At 37.5% G+C, this 24,417-nt stretch overlaps 2 protein-coding genes across 3 annotated transcripts in view; both read right to left on the bottom strand.

Moving 5' to 3' along the window:
* LOC110836398 (dipeptidase 1) overlaps positions 1-24,417 on the bottom strand; it is a 164,679-nt gene that overhangs the window by 66,496 nt on the left and 73,766 nt on the right. The gene's annotated exons all lie outside the window — the stretch shown is intronic.
* Positions 12,339-15,043, bottom strand: LOC110836393 (uncharacterized). The gene is made up of 2 exons (XM_022077531.2): positions 14,910-15,043; positions 12,339-14,315 (listed from the first exon to the last, which is right to left on the bottom strand). The coding sequence occupies exon 2, from the start codon at positions 14,243-14,245 to the stop codon at positions 12,557-12,559; it is 1,689 nt and encodes a 562-aa protein (XP_021933223.1). The 5' UTR covers positions 14,246-14,315; positions 14,910-15,043; the 3' UTR covers positions 12,339-12,556.

Raw genomic sequence — 24,417 nt, forward strand, 5'->3', positions numbered from 1 at the left:
CCGTGTTACACTTAAATTGTGTCGTCGTTGTTTGATAGAAATTTATTGAAAATAAGTTCCAGGGTGGCGTCCCGACACTAAAAGAAAACATTGGGGCGCGGGCTCGGCTACAGTCCAGTGTGTCAGTGGTCATCGATTAGTGTCCAGAGAATTTGAAAATTCAATGTTTTCTTTTAAGTCCTTTTAAAACATGAAAGCGAATTACTTCTAGCTCTGATTTCTCTTTGTCACCGAGTTAAGAAAAGCTGATGTCAAGGAACATGTAAAAAGTCTGGTTAGGTCGGGCTCGCCTTGTATACGAAGTTAGAGGAAACGGAAATAAATGGCGTTGTAATCGGTTCAAAGTTTCTCCTTCCGCTTGTGACTACTTTGTGGGAGCTGAAATAAAAGATCGAAAGAAAAGAGCAAAGTGGCAGCAGCGAGATGCCCAGTGATCCGCCCAAACCTCTGTCGTCATGGAAACACTTTTATTGACATTAATGGCTGACTTCTTCACGTTCAGGGGTGGCCGTCGACCTGCTGTGATGCCATTGACTTTGCGCTAAGTTGCTGCCGGTATGTGGTCATTTTATGAGGTTATTCATTTCTGCTCTCACCCTAAAATACTGATTTATTTTTCTTCCATTCGTTTGTTTCTTTTCTTATTTATTTCTCTTTGTTTCATTCCTTTCTTCATTTCCCATCTTCTTTCTTCCATCCCTGCCTTTCTGTTTCCTTCTATCCAATATTTCCGCCTTCTCCCTTTTTTTCAAAATTATTTTTTCCTTTATTCTATATTTCTTCACTGCATATTATATTATGGTACTTCCATCTTCTAAATGTAACGACATGAGTCCTAGGCTCATGCTGTTTTACTAGGCTTTTAGGCCATAAAAACCACTGGATTCCATGTGCAGTTTTGAACCTCGGTAGAGGTTTGTTGGAATGGGGTGCTTTCGATTAGGTGGGATGGGGAAACAGGAATAGTTAGTTGCCGCTGCTGTGGGAGCTGGGCAAAGGGCTTCCATGTGAAACTTCTGTGATATTAATTTAGACTGGGGCCACACTCTAAAATGGAAAATTTATTGCTTTAAACTTATTATTACAACGCAACTAAATATGCAGTCAACGGTCGGTAATTTCTATTCACGTCTAGTTTATAATTCAGGGATAATAATGACGTTGTTTTAAAAGCACAACCCGGAACGTATAAAAATATTAATATTTTATATTGTTCCTAAAGGTGAAATAAATATATACTTTTTATAACAAATTTTGTACAGAATTTCATCATCCGTAGTGCTTTCGAAGAACTATAATTATTTAAATATCGTCATTATTTATTCTACAGAGTATTATTAGTGTCCAAGTAGGAGAAGAAACGTATCTCATTTTTCTTTATGACAGTGAAGTATATGTGTATCTGTGTGAAAATAACATTTTAAATAATTCAACACTTGGAATGTTATGGACAGTAAAGTTGTGCAGTGCGTATAGAATGTTTATTGCCACGAAGTAACTGTTTGGCAAATATGCAGTGTTGCAACGTAAACTTAATGAAGGTAATGCATCAGTCAAAATAACATACACAAAATTATAGTAGGCATTATAAATTAATAATCACAAAGGCTGGCAACCACCTTTGGCGTATAAGGTTTACTGGTACACATTTTCTATATATGAAAATCGTCAGAAGTGGCCTAAATTTGGATACTCGTAGCTGGTAACTTAATCATCAGTAGTCGTCATCAATAAATGTAAAACAGCAGTCAACAGTTATTATCTACAGCAAAATATGAGTTTATATTCAATAGTCGTGAAACTCAACAAAATTGAGTTGACAATCGATAGTCGTTTAGCACAATCAAATACAAAGCAACAACGAACATTTGTCACCGACAATAAAATGTGAGCTGACAATCGACAGTCGTCAGCAACAGTGAAATGAAGAATAAAGAGTTACAATCGAAGTGGTTACTTGCAGTTTAATGTGAAATAACAATTGACAATGTCGCCCATAGTTACATACAAACTGACAAATGACACTGTCAAACACACGACGTTTTAAAATAATCGTCGTAGACCTCAATTAACAAATAAATGAATCGAGGCTCATAATTCGCCTCTGCTAGAATTAAGCGGTATTAGTACCAAAACTTCAGGATCAAAATATCGGTCTTCATAGCGTTCTCACACATCAGATTTATAAATATTTCCAAAAATGTTTACAGATAGTTTTAAGCTGTCTAGACATAAGCTTAAAGCTGCAGTGTTATTTTTGATAAATTATAGGTGATGTGAAATAGAAGCTCTGAAGCAGCGATGGTACCTCCTTTATTTTTGCGAATTTATTTCTACTTTTAGCACCTTTTATTCGGCTGTTTTAAATGTATCGGTGTTTCAAGTTTGTGTAATGTTTAACTACCACAACATTCTTCCAGGTGCTCACACTTTCTACTGGCATAAATAATGACTTGAATGTTTTCAGCGAGGAAAGTAAACCATCTGTGATAAAACGAAGTTAAAGTAGTCTTTACTATCGTAACATTTTATACAGTATTCTTCCTGGAAAGCTCAAAATAATGTGATTAATAGATACTGATTTAGTTGTCAGATTACAAAATCGATTATGTGCATGTAAGACTTGAGGTTCTCACAGCGGTGAGTATGAAGATTTCTGTCTTCTGGGTTGTTGCGCTGTGTAGTCTGGTCGATGTTTATCAACGTTTCAGAGGTCATACTGCCTCCGTCATCAGGCCCTGATGACGGAGGCAGTATGACCTCTGAAACGTTGGTTAACATCGACCAGACTACACAGCGCAACAACCCACAAGACAGAAATCTTCATACTAAGAATCGCCCTGATGATGGAGGCAGTATGACCTCTGAAACGTTGGTTAACATCGACCAGACTACACAGCGCAACAAACCAGAAGACAGAAATCTTCATACTAAGAATCGCCCTGATGATGGAGGCAGTATGACCTCTGAAACGTTGGTAAACATAGACCAGACTACACAGCGCAACAACCCAGAAGACAGAAATCTTCATACTAAGAATCGCCCTGATGATGGAGGCAGTATGACCTCTGAAACGTTGGTAAACATCGACCAGAGTACACAGCGCAACAACCCAGAAGACAGAAATCTTCATGTGCATGAAGCTTACATTCTTAATGTAGGTTTATTTGATACGACAAAAGTGTATTCTAGCTTCGCCCCAATTAAAGAATTATATAAAACAATTAAGCTACATAGAAAAAATATGTAAAATAATGAAAAGGCCACATTGTACCAGGTACCTGAGAATATAAGAAATCAACGCACGGAAGAGAACGCAGTTTACTAACGTTAACGCCAACATCTGTTTTAGTCAGAACGCACAAACAAAACTTCACTGACAAGATAGCTAAAATTGATTCTGTTGGTCTAGCGCATATGATGTAATTTAATAAATGGTGAACAATGTTAAGTTATAGTTTTAAATGCCCTCTTATTGATTTTTCATACATTTGGGTTCAGTAAAATGTGGATATTTTTTGACAAGAAACTTTTCGACGTACTCTCCATCATGGAGTTGGTTATATCTGTTACTGTTGAAATATTTTATGTGGGTGGATAGCTAATGACATGAGCTTCATCGTTTAGTAAGCGAAATTTAATGACCTGGATGAAACATCACACATTACGAATCACGTGCGTTGATGTATCATTGCTAATGTGGCACATATCCACGAGAAATTTCCCACTCCAGAAGTCTTGCAATTAATTCATTGTGCATGTTCTGACGGCTCATATAGTTATCACTGATTAATGGACACACGTCCTTGTTTCGTGAGTGAAATAACTTATCCGCTCCGTCGAACGAGGAATTTGTGATAATTTGTTATGTCTATCAAAGTCACTTATTAAATGGTATAGGCTAATTACCTAAAATAGCTGAAAACAGAGAACAATGCACTGTAGCCACAGTTATCCAAAACAGATCTATCCTGATCAGAAATTATTTTGCACTAAAATCATTATAGGGATGACGTACCCGTCCATAGGTTTAATTAATCTCCATTTAACGGATTTTGACGAAATTTGAGGGTATAAAATTAACTTTATCGGGATAATTTAACTTAGTCTAATTTTATCCTTATCAGATATTAAAATACTCCTAAGATCTTCTAAAATTTTGGAGGTTTTTAGAGATACAGTAGACTTCCATTTATCTGAGTTGCTGATTAACCGGGGTCTATTTGGTTTAAGCAGATACTTCCAGTTAGTTTAAAAATATGTTGTGAAAATTAGAACGTTTAAAAATAAATTTATAAATACAAAAATGGCATATTATTTAACGTATTAACAGAAACAAGACGTTTCTAAAATCTTAAGTTTACGACAGCTGAACGTTTTTAATATCCGCTAGAATTATATTTTTAAAAATAGTGTGTACTATATTTCATTTTTATAAAATCCTCTCTATTTTCAGTAAAGCTTTGCAAATTTACAAAGTGTGAGTCTGTAAACAAACCTACATATTCGTTTCTTTTAATTTAGCGGATTATCCGGGAAAATACATTTCCCAATCAACCCAGATGATTGAAAATATGCAGTATAGCATAATGAAACTCAATTTAAATTTCATAAATTAGAGTTACATGTAGTGATAAAAATTAAATTCGAAGTTGACTGTCTTCAGTGTTGTTGCGCGTTTAGACCGGTAGAGGTTTTCCGACGTTTCAGAGATACTTGATGCCTCATCATGACGACATATCGCCCTGCTGATGGAGGCGACAGGCACATCGATTAACGGCAAAAACGTCTCAGATTACAATCGTCTTTATACTCGCCGTCTCATATTTTAAGGAATCTGAAAGTTCATTACTGTGGTAACAAGAGCAAGCCAGTTGAATACAGTTCGTATCGTCTTCTTCCGTTGCAAAGAATCCGTCCAAGTCAGAGGCGCCTCGTTGCATTTTGTAACATGCTAGCTCCTTACGCTGGGAGAGTTAAATTTATTATATTAGTGTTCTCATGTAATGTAATTATATTCTTTAAGATATTATCTGATATATAACATAGCCTGTCGCCACACCTGCGGGCGTTGGTTTCTTGTATTCTGTGTCTGCCAGCCACAGTCAGACTCTGAGTTGGAGCTAACTTGGGTAATTACTGGCCCTAACTTTATGTAGTGTTCTTGGAGGAACTTCCTAAATGGGGTCTCGGAAATATGTATACTGAACCGAATTAGTAGCTAATGCTTCTTGTGGTTAATCCATGTGAGGATCGAAGTGTTATAAATCTCAAGGTTTCTACGACCACAAGACAATTAACTTACTCCATGGTACGGATTCCATTTGGGAAGGTGATAGTCGCTCAGCTGCCAAGAAATTACCAACGTTGTGTGTAATACGGAGTTTCACTGCCGTGTTTAGAAGTGTCCACCATAGGTCCCTGTTCTGAACCAAATTAATCCAAATTAAACGCGGACAGACATCCATGGCTTGAGTGGGATTCGAACCCACGGTCCCAGCGACTAAGCGGCACAAGGCCCACGCCTCAGACCACGCGGCCACTGCGGACCCCTGTGTTATCTGCTGAGTTATGTAATGTAAAATATGGCGGAATATTAAACGCTGAATTGGTAGGGATGGTGAAATTATCCTACTTCAAGGTAATACCAGTTTTGCCTAAAGGCAGGAATGAAAATGCGAAAAAGATTTTCATCACCAGTACACATAAGTAACTAAATGCAAGCTACATGCGTTACCGCTGTAATGACTTGCATGAACAAGATGTTTCGGATGTAAAATGTACCCAGCATCAAAATTAATAGATGTAAAAACACGAATAAAGATATTTTGATAACGGCGGACCACTCTGCGAAATATAAGAGAAACGTTTCTGAGTCACGAAAAAGTTGAACTCTGGTGCGGCCGAGAGAAAATTAAGGTAGCCTGTACGAGGTAAATTGGGAAATTCGTAGTTACAAAAATGTCGGCGAGGACTGCGATGTAACTTCAGATAAACGAATTTCTGTCCCGAAGAACGCTTGAGGTGACACTGCTAACGTATCAGTGCAGTGATTACGAAGGAGTGTCAGCCTTAGTCACTTGCGTGCTCATGTTTATTTAGCGTATAGTCCCAAAAGTCGCGGTTGTGTGGTTAGCATTCTTCCTCCTCCTATTTACATGACACGTTTCAAACTTGGTCCATATTTTATCTGAAAACACGAAACTTCGAACGTCTTGAGAGATGTAATTAAATTCTTTTGCAAGAGTGGGGTGAAATATTGACCCGCTTTCGATGTCAGTTTTTAACAATCGATTTCCAATTTCGAATTCTGTGTTCGTTCAAGATGGAATTTCGTATACAGAAAGTATGTCATGGAGTCGTACCGCCGTGAAGACTCTAGCAGGCGAAGTGTCGACATAATAAAGCAAGGCATAAAATACAGACGAGCTTCGTAAGATGACTGCTTCAGGGAGCAGTACGTTCTTCAAGACCATGGTCACGTGTCAGTAACTGCCCTACCCCGCACGTGACTCTCTCTCTCCAGCTTGTGCGGTCAGCCTAAATTCCAGGGAGAACTTTTCTGTATTCAGTCGCCTTCATTGGTTTTGAACTCGCGCACTTTCTTAATTTTCTCTTTTATTCTTCCGAGCTTTCCTGCCACCTTGATTTGTTCCTGTTTCTCTACCTTTTTATTTTCCACCCTTCTTTCCTTTCTCCTTCACATCTTAATGCTTTTCTACTCTTGTTTTTATGATTCTTCTTTAATGATTTCATCTCTGTTTCTGGTCTTCTGGATTGTGACACCGTACAGTTTTGAAGCAGCAGGTTCTTCGGAAAGATTGGTAATCACTCACAAAGACTAATGGCGTCTTTCTTTCTGTGCTCTTATTTGTTTCTCTCTTTCGCACCTCTTAATCCTTTCTCTCCATCTTTCCTCCTTCTCGCCTTTCGTCCGTTTCTTTTCTTCTCTCTCTTATTTATCTTGGCGGTAACAACACAACTCGTGTTCCTTGGAGATGGCTGGAGGCTGGAGTTGGGACTCAAAGCACGAAATTAACCCCTTAAAGCAATGTGGTAGCTATGTGTACCACCAGTTTTAGCACTATGCCTACATCGTATTCATAAGTATTATATTGTTCTCAGAATTAATTAACTCATTTTGTTTGCTCTGACAAAATAATTCAGTTAATGTAAAAACATTTAGATGATGTTCGTGCTTCAAAGGGTTAGAGCCGCTGAGTGTGACAGTGTTTTTTGAGTAGGTGGTAAAGTACGATTCTTAGAACTCATTACAAGGATTTATGTATGTCACTTGGTCTCAAAGTGAGAACAGTAAATAGAAGCAACTCTCATAGGCTTGCGACTTATTTTGAACTGGTCTGTACTGAGGAAGGTAATTCAACAGTTGTGATAAAAGTTTTCAGCTGTTATCAGCACTGCTGATACCAGTAGTCGGCCACGGTCTCAACCCATTCCAACACTGGTCGAAGTGTCTTCACGATTTGCTATTTGTCTCTTGTTGGTAGAGAGATTCCTATGGCCTCAGACAGTCCCTACAAAATATACCGCTTGTTTCAGGTCGCAGCGATAAATTTCGTTTAGATATCCCTACACCTAAACACGAAGTCTTGAAGGCGTGAAAGGTGTTAAACTCTATGCATTTCAGACGTTGGCGCTACACATACGTGAGGGGGTGAAGCCACACCCAGTCTGTTTTACCCAGAGGAAAAAGGCCTTGTTTCCTATTGGATGCGATGCTGATTCTGAAATAGAGTGAGTGTGGTTAACAGACATATCCTTATCTGCTCGAAACCTAAATACCAAACATTCGTGTACGTGACCAATCACTTTACTGATTCAGCAGTTACATCAAATATTTAACTTTAAAGTGTAGGAATTTCTTTCAAAACGTTACAGTAATTCCGTGGCTTTCATGGGACCTGACAGTTCATGACTGCGTTTACAAGTCAGCCATTGGACACTATCCTAAGTTCAATTAAATCTTGTCCTTCCACATCCTGTTTATTTAACATCTGTTTTAATATTATCTTTTATCTTGATTTTTTTGTGACTCAGATTATATTTGATTTCCCAATTTTCTTTACACGTTACACGCTCGTCAGTTTATCATACTTTATTTAATTACATTGACAATATTAGGCGAGAAGCTTAATTACGAAGTTACTGATTATGGTATTTTGTCTATTCTTTGTTTCTTCTTCCTGCTCAGGATAAAACATTCTGTTCAACAATCTTTCTGAAATATCCTCAACCCACCGGCTTGTTCTTCCTTCACGGTAAGAAACCAAGTTTACGCCAATATAAAACAACGGTAGAAATTGTAGTTCTGTGTGTTTCAAACAGCATCAGTACTACACTTAATGATATCAGCAGCTGTTTCCTTGAACTTTATGAAATAGTGACATTTTCGTGCCAAAAACCAAGCGAATCAATGTCGGCTACACAGAAAAACAATTTGAGCAGCAATGCCAGTGATGCACAAGAATGTAATCTGAGTTATGATTGGGCTTCCGGCTGGCGAGGGAAACTTAACACATGATGAGTCCATTACAAACTTTCGCACTCACCGCGTCTCGATTTAAGACTCGGCCCCAGAGCGCTACTTTATTAGCCACTTCCCGACCCCGCACAGAGACAGTCTCCAGCATCACATGTTTCCTGAGATCTAGATCGGATATTACAGCCATGTGGCTTAGCAGTTAGATGCTAGATGGCGCATCACCCGGAGTAGTAAAACGTCTGCATTCGTACCTTATAAACTGCTGGGTTTGATACACGTGTCTTTCGTACTTATGATACGTATGAATCATGGAACAGCCTTATTCTCAGGTCGCTGGTAGGGACATGACATCGACCACTCTATATGGTAACAGAAATTGAGTAAGAAATACGAAAATACGAAAATAAAATAAGACAGGAAGCCAGTAAGTTAAAGAGATGCAGCGAACTAAAGAATGGGAGGAGAGTGAGAGACAATTAAAATAGAGAAATAAATAATAAATAAGCAGGAATGTAAAGAGAGGAAAGGGAGGAAAATAGATTAAAAGTGAGAAAAAAATAAAAGAAGAGATGGCTGTCTTCTGGGTTGTAGCGATGAGATCGTCCTGATGATGGAGGCAACAAGCACATATGAAACGTCGGTAAACTTCTACCAGACTACACGGTGCAACAAGCCAGAAGACAGCCATATTCATGAAATTTCCTGCATCCAGGATTTTCATCTCTAAATTAAAGAATTCAAATCTTCCAAGTCCTCGTTATGTCTACGATTTGGGAGTTTCTAAGAAACTGATCAAGTCTGTTATCTTGACGTTATTTACACAGTTGAGGCAGTTGAGGCGCCATATATTGCGCGACATAGAATACGAGGGAACGATGAACGACAAAGGAGCCGGGTAACTCAGTCTGTAACAGCGATTAGGCTGGATTACCAAAGAATGATTCACTGCAGGAGCAGAAGAATTTTCATTCGCTGTGACGTTCAGGCCGGGTCTGTGGTACACCAAAGCTATATACAATGGACATTGGTGCTTTTTACCCCCGGGAATAAAGCGGAAGGAGCGTGAAGCTGACCATTCACGTGTACGTAGTGCCGAAGACGAGAACGAATGGAGCTATAATTTCATGCCGTGGTGCTAAATAAGCACCATTTTACAATTTTCCAATATGAATACCACCTGGTAAGGATGTGGATTTTTCTAAATCATTACCCCAGTATTTGATCCGACGGTCTGAGATATCCACAAACAAATCAATACAGTCAGCCCCAAGGCGAGATTCGAATCATGGACTGATTAAGAATACTAGCCACTTCACTACAACGTTCACGAATTAAGCAGCTCACTACATACGTAAATTGAGGGCATGCTATTGGACGTTGTCATAAGCCAGTTTCATCCACATTTCCTCACAAACTTTTTTCCATACGATTAATTTTCTCTTTATCTCAGTGTCAGCATTCGATAAGATTTCCATGGTAACAGAGATACCTACTATCTCGCCCCCTCTAGCTGTATTCCGTCTAAGTTTATAATTTCGCCGTCCAACAATATTTTGAAGACCTGTATAGATTTCGAATGTTTTCCCTGTTTAATACCCTCCATTCCAGCTTACCTCCTCTTTCTGAGGTCCAAATAGTTTTTCTGGTACTCAGAAACTCATCCTTATCAAATAAACATTTCTTTCTTTCTTTCTTTCTTTCTTTCTTTCTTTCTAGTGCTGACAAATGCGTCAGAGTTTGAAAAACCACCCTGATTTTTGCGAATATGCTATTATATTTAACGGCGCAGTCTCTTATGGATACGTTCTATGTATCTTTTGGATTATAGGCCTATATGCCCTTTCGGGTGTATTAACTTCACATTCCTTATCTTCTTCTCTCTGATATTTAAGTTCTTTCTCTATATTACGTTGGCTGTATCCATTTTCTCCTTCCCTTAATTCAGTGTCCTTCTCTCTCTGTCTTCGTAACTTTCTGTCTTGGCTTCAATTTAATTATCTTGTCAAAACTAAGTCAGCCTGAATATTTCCGTAATTAACCACCAAAGTCTAATGTCATCCAGAGGTAAACCGGTTTGCTTAAACTATTTTCATGGATTTGTGTGACGGGATCGTTGATATGGTAATGTTAGGCATATATAAATCTGCTTAATAATATCACGTGATCTAAGATTGTCATTCGGTGACCATGTTTGCGTTACAAAATTGGGTAGCGGGAGATTGTTAATTAAATACAACGTTTATGGCAAGGAGATTGGCTTAAAAGTAAACACAAAGAAAACCACATAGAATTTAAAGGTTCTCATAACCGACGAAGATTTCATGTGCACAGTGCAGAGAAAATTAATATTGTCATGTCTCGTCATCAGGAGGCAAGATAAACAGTGAAGAAAATACGACTAATAAATGGTATGAAAGTATGGGAAAATTCAAATAATTGGGAACGACAGTAAAACAAAAAAGTTATATTTACGAGAAAATTAATAGTGATTAAATTAAGTAGTTTTTCATTTGGCTGCGGCGTCCAGATCAATTCTGAGGCCGACCCAGTCTCCTATCAAATTCTATACCGGAGTCCTCTGCCCCGGGCTCGAAGCCGCCAATCTACCTCCATCTAGCACTGAAGTTATGAATACACGAAGTCATACCTCCACTGTTTCATATGTCTTCATAGCGTGGTGCTTAACTACAGCTAGGGACAACTTTAATTTCAGGTAATACTGGCTACCATTCAGTTCAGAACCTTTTGACTCTTCGTTTCCTGTATTAAGAAATACGAAATTATAAAATCAAGTACATGCAGTGCCTTCTCCCTTAAGTCCTGCTAAATTCGTTCACTTCAGGATCACTGTTTTAACTGCTTTGGCAGATGGCAAGATGTCTTCTTTCTCCATATTGTCTTCGTTCCAAAAAACATTTTAACATGTCATTTTGTAAGACACCACATGTTAACTTTTCAGAACGTAACAGTTTGTTATGTTGAATTTTACAAAGGATGCGTGCAACAAAACAGTATTTAATGGATTTTTATTAAAGTTTATGAAATATTTTATGTATAAATTAATACTACATTGGTAAAAGAAAGGTCTGATATTCTTAAAACTATTACATTTTTAAAATAATATTTTATAAGCATCATGGTTTATACACTCTGTATTCAATGTTCTAAGTCACTGAAAATTCTTAAATATCCATCTCCTACCATAACATGCATGCTGCAGTGTTAGCTTAAAACTTTAAGGTTCGAAAACGGGAAAACAGTGAATTATTTACGTATGCTTTTATAGCGATCATTTGAGAAGTAATATGGCAATACATTTGTATGCAGACTGGTGCAAAAGTCAGGACAAAATTGAAATGAGAAGCATGTAATTTTCTTCCTTGTGATTTTACATTTAATTTAATCACATTTCTTGTCTGCCCTTACAAATATCTATACAAACACATACATACATTTTTTTTTTAAATTCAGTCTTCAATATTTCTGTCTTCCACTTTGATACAACTTTGCAGTGCGGGATGACTAATGTGTCCTGACAAGCAGTGACTTGTCATTGGCTGCCTTCGAGCGTCAGAAGACGCGAATCTTACAATGGCAATGTGTGTTGTCGCTGTTAATTGAATATAGCATAATTTTAATTCAGTAGATAGCAGGACAGCACATGTCATGTTCATGTCTGTTAAAGGTGGCCGCGGTTCTCCTATTCCCAGTTTCCCGTCAGTATTGCCAACAGAACTGTTTTTCTGATTAATAATCAACATCTTTGGCGACATGTTGTTGTAGAGTCCCATCTGCGAAACGTCGTGGATTTTATGATTTTATTTATTAGACGGTGGAAATCATCCAGAAAACTCTTTACTTCGACAGATTGTTGTTTTTACATTGAAAGTCATTTGTAACACGCATAAAATACCAGCAGATGTTATTTCAGTACTTGTATTTTCGAAAATACACAGTTTTAAAAAGGCTTGAAACTGTGTTCGTGGCGTATGGGGTTGAACGTTTGTTTCATACATTTTAAAAATCACGTTTTTCTCTTCTGTCAATGTCTGCTCACGATTGAACTGAGCTAGACCCAGAATTGCCATGCTGAATCGTTATATTTGCATTTGTCGGCATAGAAACGAAGTCAAACCCTTGACTGTGTGTAAGCGGTCTCGTCTCTTGACTGTCTGCAGCTGTATCCATTAGTTCCATCTTGACATGTCGCATGCTACTTCTCAAAGAATTACAGTTTTTCTCACCACGTGATTTTCTGTAATTTAAGAACATATCCGTTCCCAAAACTACTGCCCCAATAAGACACATTCCCCCCATAACACCAATGCATGAATATAGAATTATACCCCACATTCTTTTTTCTACTTGGTCTTTTTCATCAGTCGAACCTAAATCTGAGGACTCACTTTCGTCATTAATTTGATATTTCCCAATTGTGTCGTTAGCAATATCTGTATCAACATCCATATCGTCGATAGTTTCTATGTCAACATTGTCTTGAGTGCCATTTGTTTCATAATCAGAATTGATTCCTTCTGACGAATGGTTAACATATTTCTGATTTGTTTCTGGGTTTCTTGAACTAAAATGTTTTGACGTGTTTCGTGCTTTGTCATTTTGAGAATATTGTCCTTTGCATGTCATGGGTTTAAATGCTGGGCAGAAATCATCACAATAACTCATGCCTCCAGGTCTACTTCTTAACGTAGCACACCACAACCACATATCATACAAATGACAGTCACAAATAAATTCGTTGTGTGTTAAATCCAAATATTTTATATTCTTCGTGTGCCTAATGATTTCCTTTCTTGCATTTATGGTCGTGATAGAGTTTCGCGATATATCCAGAACTTCTAAGTTTTTGGGAATCTGTATTACGTTAAAGGATTTCAATACGTTGTTATTTAACTTAAGACCAAGAAGATTATGCAGATTAGTGAAGCAGCTGTTTGATATTTGGCTAATGTTGCAGAAACTGATGTCAAGTAAAATTATAGACGGAACATGCAAGAAATGGTTTCGACTGAACTGATTCTGATTCAATGGATTATTGCGTAGGTATAACCATTCAAGTTTATGATTACTTTTGAAAATGTAAGGATCAATTTCTTTTATATTATTTCCTTCGAGATGTAGATATCTCAAGCTCTTCAAATGAGAAAACAATTCTGTTTGTAACTGTTCAATAAGGTTATTACTTAATCTAATAACTACCAATTTTGACATATTTTTAAATAAATTCACATTCAAATAACTGATACTACAATTTTCTAATTCTATCCAACGAAGTGAAGGCACATTCAAAAACTCTGTGTCATTTGGGAGAGTCAGTGTGTTTCCATTCAGGATCAATTTCGATAGTTTATGATTTTCTTCAAATGTATGTTGGTCAATCTGACTAATCAAGTTATAGTCCAGATGAATGTGCGTCAGTTCAGGAAGCCTCCGAAACACACTTATTTCAACCTTATTTATGTAGTTATAGTTAAGATAACAGAATTTCAGTTGTCCTCCCCAGTTGCCGAAGTCATTGGGATGGATCAGAGAGATATTGTTGAAGCTGACATCCAGTGTCGTAATATTTGAGCCTTGTATGTTAGGAATGGCGTTCAGTTGTTTACCAGAACACTGAACTTCCTTTCTGTTGTCTGTACACGTGCATGCTGCTGGACAAGGGTTCGATCCTTGGAGCATGCAGATTGAAAAAATGAAAACCACAATAGTTGCTTTGGTTAACATTATCTCCTCCGTTTTAAACGTAGCTGGTCCGTTTTTGCGATTTATAAAGCTATTTTTCTTGAACTTAAAACTGAAATAAAATAAAATAAATGAGTTCCAATAATAATAATAATAATAGTAATAATAATAACAATTTTAATAATAATTCAATTCAATTCTTCAATTCTTTATGAAACAGCTACTATGATTGTATGTTGGTGCTTTTCTGGACTTTGTCCATAGTTTGATAATAATAATAATAACAACAACAACAACATGACAACAGGAAGTGTATTTTTATATCGACGAAAAAAAAACGTGTGCATCCTCATTTAAATTTTACGCATACCTGTTTTTTAAGTAATATTTGTGTGCTGTTTATCTATATTTCGTCACCATTTAGGTTATGTACCATCGAATGGTAAGTCGATTTGTGAATGAAGAATTAGAAAGGATTTGGAAGGACTGGTGTGACTGGGAGAAACCACGAGAATTATCAGCTAGGATAGCCAGTCGCAGGGTCGTAATTTGAATCGGGGACCTCCCGAGTAAAGAGCAAAAGTACTAATCATTCGACAGCAAAGTTTCTTGTGAAATTTGTTGATCAGTAAAACCTATAAACGACCTGAGTCTTTATATTCTCATTAAATTTATTTATAAATTAATGACACATCGATTTACGTACCAGATTAGAAGATACTTCAGCAGTAATCGGAGACGGACTACCAAATGTTCCTGTTCAGTAGAGACAGATTCTGCTTGTTCCTTGAAATCACCTGGTGTAAACTGCGAAATCGGTCTGCACTTCTTCACAAAAGCTCACGGGCGATGCGCGCAATCTTATCACTGTTTCTGGTATCTGCTTCAGTGCCAGATAACGGAGTTATATTGCTATTCAGTAAATGTTCTAGGAATATACAGTGCGTCAACTGTTGAACGTTTACACATTTTATTCCCCTGGAACTACAGAAGTTAGCGCACACAGACATTTATGTATCGCCGTTGCTTCATGTTGTGTTTCTTTTGATTGCATTTTCATTCATTTCTCTTTTCCTTCATTTTACCAGTTTTTAAAAAAAAAATCATCGAATTTTCCCTTTCCTCAGATCGTGGGAAGACACGCGTTGTAAATCTGCAGAGCTCACTGTCTGTTATGGGTCGTTAAAAAGCAGGTGATTCTTCTGGAGGTTATCACGTGGGTGGTGTAACCATAACCATTTACTTTTACTGATTGCAAGCTTAAGTTCAGGAAAAAAAAATTCATTCCTCCCCTTTCTCACAAGCACACACAAATATCACTGAAACATATTTCCACTTTATTTAATTAAAATATAAAAACAGCAGTGCACAGGAAGCTATTTTACGTGCATTTGAAACTTGAGATTTATAAACACTGGGACGTTGTAATCAATGAGTCGGGCAACATAAAACATCGATTTTGACAAGGTTCGGAAAACCAGCAGTGTGCTCGCTGCTACCTTAGTGTGCTGCAAAATGGTTATGGGGATGCGAGCAAGAATTTTAAAATCCATACCCATACCCATAAAATGGCAACTGCAATGTTATCAAAGCGCTGGCCAACACCAGACATTTGACGCCGCTCTCACCCGAAAGCCGAAGTTCATAACGAGTTTTAAATGTTTCATTTGTAAATTGTCCAATTATCTGTCACACTCTCGCGATATTTCATCTTGAGTCAGATGTTACAGCAGAAGTGAGAACTCGTGCGTAACCTAATGATTTTAGTTCGCGAATTGTTTCGGTACGTTTTCACGGTCGCCTAGCTTTCCGTCATCCAGAAACTTAGGTGTTCCCTGTTTCAGCAGGTCTCGAATCCGATAGTCCACGTGGGCAATCAGACACACACTTGAGATGTTTCCAAAAAATGCTACTTTGTTTGATAAACGGGGGTGTCTGACCACAATGATTCTTGGATTGATAACTTCGATGTGTGCATGTGGAGAAAACGTTCATGAATTGTGGAAAAATAAGGATTTAGTAGGAGACAAATACGGCCGATTTTGATATGCTGTATCGAGACGCAAGAAAATCACGATAATCGTCAGTCAGGATGGTTAATATATTGTCAGAGATTTGTTCTATGTGCCTACAGATCGTTACCGCTGTGTTATTCTGCTTGTTGAGTGGCATAAATCATTCTGTGTGAATGTGTTCGGTGTTTTGTTTCCTTCACTAACATGTAACGTGTTTTTGATGACTTGTTGGATGTTGCGCCAAATCCTCTGCCCCCCACGGGGATCAAACCCAAGTCGTCCAACCCCTAGCTAGTCACTACACTGACTGAGCTATCCCAGCTCAAATATTAATATTTTGTACACATATTAACTTAACCTTTCCCATAAAAATATTACTAAAATAATAATAAATGAAGCCGGGATATTACCTCAAACCAAGTCACGACCTGTTCCTTCCACATCCCTTCAAATTTGCTACTCACTGCCATTCTCTCATTCGTCGTAAAATAATCTAGATGCCGAAGGCGTCGTTAAATAAACAACAAATACACAAATAACAAATAAATACAAATAAAGAGACAAAATAATGTCCTGAAAAGGTGAAAAATGTTAGCTAAATGCTTTTTGGCATTTAAATAGCCAGTTGATAACGGACTGTCAATGCTGTGGTGTGTTCAGTTTTGGCGTTGAAGGGTGCAGGGTATGAGGAAGTGATGACCGGTTATGTAAGGGGGTTTAAAGTGTTGATCTACTCCCGGGAACGTCACTATGCTTGTAATAATAATAATTAAGAAATTAATGATTAAGAAGTGGGGCTGTCTATGAAAGTAAGATTAGGCATTTGGGATGTATGGAGGCAATTCAGTTCAAATGTCTCTCTCTCTCAAACCACAACAGCGGCTATGTATGGACCTCACAACGTATAACTTTTGATTTCCCCTGTGGTCTCCTTGCAGCTGTCTTCCACACGTCGTCATGTACAGCAAGTTTAATAAATAACCAACCCTTCAATAAACTTGTCATGTCATACACAGTGAACAGTGTGAAACAGGGGGTTTGTCGCAGTAGAAAACTGAATATTATGTTTACCATTCCAAAGCGAAATGCGACTCTCTGGACTCCATAGATAGAGTGCCCCTTCTTGTGTTTAAAGAAACAGAAAAATGTTTCTTCAGTTTGCTGCAGAGACAGAGTTATCATTTATTTCCTTCCCTTTCCCTCTTGCCATCTTTCATTTCAATCATTCAACCTTTGTTTCTGTCTTGTTTACTTTCTTACTATTTTGTCTTCTTTCCTTTTCCATTACTCTTTAGTTCTTTTTTATTTCGTCATTCTCTGCTTCTTTGTTTCTTTCTTGTTTTTTTTCAAATTTGTTGTTTTCAATATCATCCATTTTAATTAATATCTGTACAAAGTTATTTAATTAAATTTCTCATGTCTGTGATAAATTTTATATTAATAACCTCATGACGGACAGTCTCTGAAGAATGAAGTAATTAGAAAACTTAAAACGCTGTGAATTACTATAGACTGGAAATTATCGTCATATATGAAAATACGTATAATATTCTGTACACAGTTATTAGATATGTTATAGCTCACAAGATTCTTAGTGACAAAGAGAATTCTAAGTGATAAACACTGATATAGTTAAAGATAATTTTTTGGGTGTTCGGTAAAATCGGTTGAAGCCAATAAAAATCACGTTTGTACCAAGCACAAGCGAACGAAAATATAACTTCAACTTCTTATGAAGCAGAACGGCAGTCCGGAACTCAGTTCACTTAACAACTAATACGATACTCGAACACACAGATACTATGGCAACAACCACTAAAATTTGAACTTGAATAAGAGCAAGTCCATGTTGACAGACCACTCTCCCCATGGCCCCTATGCAGCAACGATAAATCACGAATTTACAGCTCCCAGCGTGCAGCGAAAAACTCACACTCGACAATAAAATATCACCACTGGCCCCTCGGCACAGCGAAACATTTGACCTCCATTATGAAACAAAATGTAGCAAAACAAGCCTTAGGTATACCAAAGATCAAAATTGCATACGACTCCATGATTTGACCTTAGAGCAGTACATGTAGCACTTGTGATTGATAACGTTCATTACACTGAGCAGGTTTGTCTCCGAATATGTCGGTTTCACACTTACTGGACCGTGAAGGGCGTGGTGGTGGTGGGGGAGTTTCCCCGGGCCCCGCATATGATTGACTTATCAAATATATTAGATGTGGTGGGGTCCGCAGTGGCCGCGCGGTCTGAGGCGTGGGCCTTGTGCCGCTTGGTCGCTGGGACCGTGGGTTTTTGGTTCATGATATTATGATGAGCATTCTCCATTGCTCGCATTATTATTTGGTTTTACATTTCAGGTACTATATCGATGGCCCAACGATGTTTGCGTCCTAACTCCGTAGGTCTAATAAATGTAATCTCAATTCGTTTGTGATGAAGTCTGTGAAGAATGCATTTGATTGACTTCTGCACCGATGAAAAATCAAGTACTGAGTTGGGTGTTACTTCAAACGTTTATAGCTTATCACTTACTCATTACAGTAGCTGTTTTAAGGAGTTTTAAGGCTTATTAATATGGTCATAAAAGGCTGAAATTATACCATGTTCTCAGGTATTTCAGTCAAGTCCCAAACTTCACACCAAAACTATCCAATTCGCTTTTAAATATCACCACGTGTTTAAGTCTAAATCTCCCACGTGGTAAATTCTGTTTGGGTTTCCAAAGAAATACTTCGTATGAAGTTCTGAAGTCCCCAAGTGTACAACATGTCTCGAAAATGTCTTCCTTCGTGATTTAATCAACTATACAATATTAGCTGCACGTCACATATTATGAATCTCTTCATTATGTGACGTTCTCCTACTCCCGTATAGGAACGCGAAGTAAGATACGTACATCGCTGTTCGATGCTGTGCAACGCCTCTCTGTGTGACAAAGGAACTTCTTCGCCACTGTCGTCAGCGAGAGCACTCAGACCCATGAAACTCCTGCAGACTTTTTGCAGCATCCATCGATCGAATTCGCTCCCAGTAATTTGGTGGCGGAGGCAAAAGACATGAGGTTGCTTCGTGCTAAAATGCAGTTCGAAAACCGCACATAACGAATACCGTGGTACGCAGTGCACAGTACAATAAACTTTTTGACAAATATTCTGAATTCGTATGTATTTTTTTTCTTCAAGTAACTGAAAATCTGTGAACTTTTATTTTTTATTTCCTCTACTATTATATGAACTAAACTATATTTCATTACTTAAAACTACGTTAAATAAAACTACGCGATATTCTAGATTATTTAAAACTAACCGGAAAGCTTTAAAATTTCTTAAAGTAACTTCAGTTAGTTCAAATGATGTTCAAGAACATAAACTAACTGAAAACCCTGTATTTTATTTGAACTAAATTTGAAATTCTGTGCATTATATAAAACTAACAGAGAACGTGTTTCGGTACTTGAAACCAATTGAAAACTTTGTGTATTTTTAAAAATCCTTTGAGAATTGCATGCAGTATTTAAAACTAAATTTTTTTAAATCATATTAATCCTAACCTTAATGAAACCAATTAAAACTGAAATTAGAAATGAGGAAGTTTTCCAGTCTTTAGTCGTGTTATTTACACTATTTTATTTCTTTGGCAAAATTATCTTGAAAAGATCACTTCATAATGCAGACGATCAAAGTCTTCTTTGGAAAACCGTGCCTCTTCACTGCCGTTCGTTCACAGACCATCTAGCTACTGAACATGCATTAATAACATCGTAGGAGACTTACAGCGGCAAGGTTAGTCAACTCAGTAGGATCAAAGTAACAACGAACCTTCCACAGATTTTCTGTTGTAATAACAGCTTCCATGTGGAAGGGCCTTTTTTTAATAGCTGATAGTTGCTCAGATGTTCCGTAATTCACCGCTTTTAAAGCTAAGCCACCATCAATTCCAGAGTCTGAAATTATCAGCTTATAAAATTGACCGAGATCAACTGAAATGTCATATTACAGACAATGCTCTTGTATGAGTCTGCAGAAAATGTGTGCAAGTCAACTTAACTAAGTTACCTTTATTCACATACAATTAAAATAGAAATTTGACTTTGGAATAATTGTTGCCCAGTTCTGTTGTTCAACGAAGAAAAACTTATTTACTGTGTGACCGAAATTTGCATGAGTCTACATAATTTTGTTCCTTAGTTATGTTAAGAGTCTATTGCCGTATTGAAGCTGAGAATAGGGAAAACTGGAGAGTTTTTGGGCAGAGCAATGGACCTGTCGTAAGACAGAACACTGAATAATAACAAAAAATAATTGCCGTGTTATTGATAGCTTGTATTCACTGCCCTTTATAAAGGCTATTTGAAAAGCTAAAGGTTTTCCGCTACCCGCTACACGCCATGTAGACGCTCAGGAGTAGAGAGGTATACCCCCCACGGAAGAGCTCCCCAGTACTCATTTTACAGGGGGCTGGGTTGGCCCCAGAGCCGGTCTTCACGCAGATGCTTGAGGAAAATCGTCTACCACTTTCTGGAAAAGCTCACTGAAGTATTTTCAAAACGGTCAGCCCCGGACACAAAAATAACACCATCCACAGAAGTAAAAGGAGAAAGTTCAGTCTAGTAAGCAATATATAATGTTACATTTAAAACGTAATTCTGACACACACATACAAAGAAAACGACGAAACCAACTGAAATATTGCATTCTTGCAGCTTTTACACTCCGGCGAGGGCGTAATTTCAGCTGTCTTTCCGCCCGACCGACAATCACCCGTCGCAGACAAAAATTTCCCGCGTCTCGAAATTTTGTTACCGGTCGGTGTATCGTTGCCTTATTCGGTACTTAATTGCGAGGATACGCGTCACTAGATGGTTCACGAGCAGCTGCAAACGATTTAGATGCGAGTAATGTTAAAAATTTAACCCACGTAGTGCTCGCGAAAACGCCTTGTGTGGATTATGACCTTGATTAGAGTGCCACGGGGGACGTTGGACCTACTTCTGATTATATTTTTATATCGTAGTGTGTGTTTGTTGTTGGGTTGCGTTTCAAATGGTACGTTTTGCATATTTTCCTCACCTCCCTCGCCTAATAAACGTAATGTGTAGGATAAAAACAGTTTACTGACGAGCTACGGCTCCAGGGTCGTGATTACAGTTTGGCGTAAGGGTGGTAAGAGTGTGGGGTGTTTTTACTGAATGGGCAGTTTGTTTCAATTTGTGAGTTAGCACACATAGTCACATTCATGTACACTCTACCATTAGTTATCACCAATGTACAGTTCAGCCTTCACTGAAATAAAGTATATAAAAGTAATATCTACTCAGATTGTGTATGAGTAGTACAGCTCTCATTCTGAATTTACAGGAAGCTTAAAAATTCATGCATCACAGTTTATATCTCAGTTTAATGTGTAATTTATACTGGGTTTTAAATCTTATAACAGTTGATTAAAGTGGAGTCTCTAAAACAGAATCCATTCTGTAGAAATAAAAACTGGTTTCAATGTCTCTTGTTCTGGGTAGACCGAACTTCACGGCAGATTGATTAGCGCTCGTACGTCGTGTTTTTTAGGTTCTGGATTCAAATGTCAGATCGGTGACCGGATATCCTAACCGAGGGTTTTCGTAATTTTTACCGATCTCTGCAAGTAAATTCCTGGGTTTGTACCTTACATTAGGCCACGACTACTTTCTGCTATATCTTTTACCATTCAATCTTCAATAAACAATAAATAGGAAGAAAGTACGAAGAGAAAATAGAGGAGAAAGGAGAAATAGGTAAAGAAAACTTGGAAAGAAAGAAAAAGCTGAGATGGAGGAAGGTAGGAGGACAGGAGAATTTGTAGCTTTAAGGAATGAAAGAAAGAATAGCAATATTAAAATAAACATAATAATTCTCCAGTAGCTTCCAGGTCATCCCACAAGCCTGAAGAAAATCGGACACACTTTCGACTCTCCCGATCAATTTAGTTCGTCATTTATTTTCTATTTATGTCGGTTAAATGATCGTTACAATTTTTACATAGCCAGAGAATGTCCCCCCTTTTTTTTTTACTGATTTTAAATACTTTTTCTTCCATTAGCTTCGTCCCCAGCATTTATATTTTTTTATGTTAGCCGGTTAAACGTAATTTATTTTAGCCATGTTTGTATCAATTGCAGTAATGATAGACCCAGGACACAGTCGTGACGTGCGTTGTTCGGCGGCTGGCAGAAAGCCATTGGTACATGTATGATGGATAGAATTAGCGAATTAAAATCTCGGAATATTGGCCGGAGGGTGTTAACTAATGCAGAATGACGAATGGCGAATGAATATCCCTGACATCGATTAAGTTTAAAACCCCTAATTAGAAAGCAACGACTGTAAACAAGTTAGAAACAAAGTGAAAATTTGTGAACAAATTTCAAAAGATGAAAATTGAATTTTACAACGGGATTAAAACAGTTGAATAAAAAACTTTGCCGCCTGAACGCTGTGCGTATATAAAATTCACAGAGGAAACAGAAAAAGTATAAAAATATTTGTTTTAAAATCTCACTGGAAGAGAGCTTTGAATAGAACGCCTACACGTAAGTAGAAGAATAGCATTAGAATGAATGTCAAAGAAAATGTTTTGAAGAAGTGAAATAAATTGAACCACTTCGGGTTGCATTCAAAAGGGTTTACATTGCCCCGACAAAGACTATTTTTCGGGTTCCAAGAACTCGGAATATTTAGAAAAGAGTAATTAGCCATGAGACAATGAAAACATTTCACCACGATGTTAGTTGTTTAACTGTAGTTTTGCAGGTCGTAGTACACCAGTGCTTATTTTGACCACGGTTAAGTTTCAAAATGCTCACTAGCTGCTGATATCGATTCTGCCTGTGTAGTCCACGTATGCTATAATTTATTATAAAGTGCTTGTATTTCGACAATTTTCCTCTTCTCGTTTTACCTCACCTCAATTTGACAGTGTGACAACCTCTGCGGCCTGACATTCTTCTTTATTTCTTGCATTAGCACAAGCCTCCATACATTGGCATTTAAATTGTACAGGGTTATCAAAACATCAAGTAAAATATATTAAATATATATTTATGAATACAATTCAGTATATTTGTACAGAATTAATAAATAGGTTTTACTGCACAAAAGCCCAGGTACGTGAAATCATGTTTTAACCTGTTCGCTCCTGTCCGTCAGTTGTCTTTAAAAAATCGAAAAGCAGAATTTATGATTTTAAAATATGTATTTTTTGATCAATATGACATGTGTCAGGAATGGTTTGCGTGACTTTTAGATGAGCCTCTAACATGTCTATTCTAACCAAGTGTTAATCAGCGCATTCAGCGAAGATATAAGTCCGTGTTACAATCGCTTATTTCCTCAAATTCATAGCTGATTTATGTCACCTTCCGAGTTTCATGCGTTACCCACCGGAAAGCGCCACTTAGATGCGCTGTTTATTCTTAATGTATACTGTTGTCTTTAATGTTGTCTTTCTGTTCTTATAAGAGTTGACATTGGCTTTCCTACTCGAGTGAGATTTTCCTTTGTTTACTGTCGGCTCCTCAGGTATGACTTGTCCGCTGTTAAATGCAAATAAACAAACGCCTTCAACAAAGACATATATTTCGTAAACATTGATTTCAAATTTTAAAGTATCTACACTATATTTTGGTCTTAACAGACTTTTGACTGTAATACCTTGCCTATCATAATTATGTAATTTGTATCACTTAGGCCTGTTTTGTTTGTATTCATTATGAGTTTTCTTTTGTTTCTTTTTTATGTGTCTAATTCGCCATTTCACTGATGACGTAGCACACTCAAGTAATGAACTGAAATAAATTACAGTTATTGTGTGATGTTAAAGTACTCCCTTCTGTTGCAGGGACAGGAGATTGCACGCTCATAAGGAGATTTCTGGGAACTCCGGTTGGTATGTATTATGTATGATAAACTTTTCAGACTTGTTGCATTTTCTTGAGGGGGGGGGGGGGGGTTAACAACATATTACACATTGAGCTTAAAGGACACGTATTTTAGTACCCTTCGGTAAGATTGTTAGTAAATTATTCAACACCGTGATATATAAAGACATTTAATAAATTGGAATATGTAAATAACCATTTTGAAAGGCTTTTGTTAAAAATGGCCTCAGTGTGTGGTTTTAACTGTGCTAATACATTTCATCGCTCCAAGTAAT

The sequence above is a fragment of the Zootermopsis nevadensis genome, unplaced genomic scaffold, assembly GCF_977971745.1.
Source record: "Zootermopsis nevadensis isolate Lab colony 2312 unplaced genomic scaffold, Znev_1.0 Znev_ptg000028l, whole genome shotgun sequence".
Classification (NCBI taxonomy): domain Eukaryota; kingdom Metazoa; phylum Arthropoda; class Insecta; order Blattodea; family Termopsidae; genus Zootermopsis; species Zootermopsis nevadensis.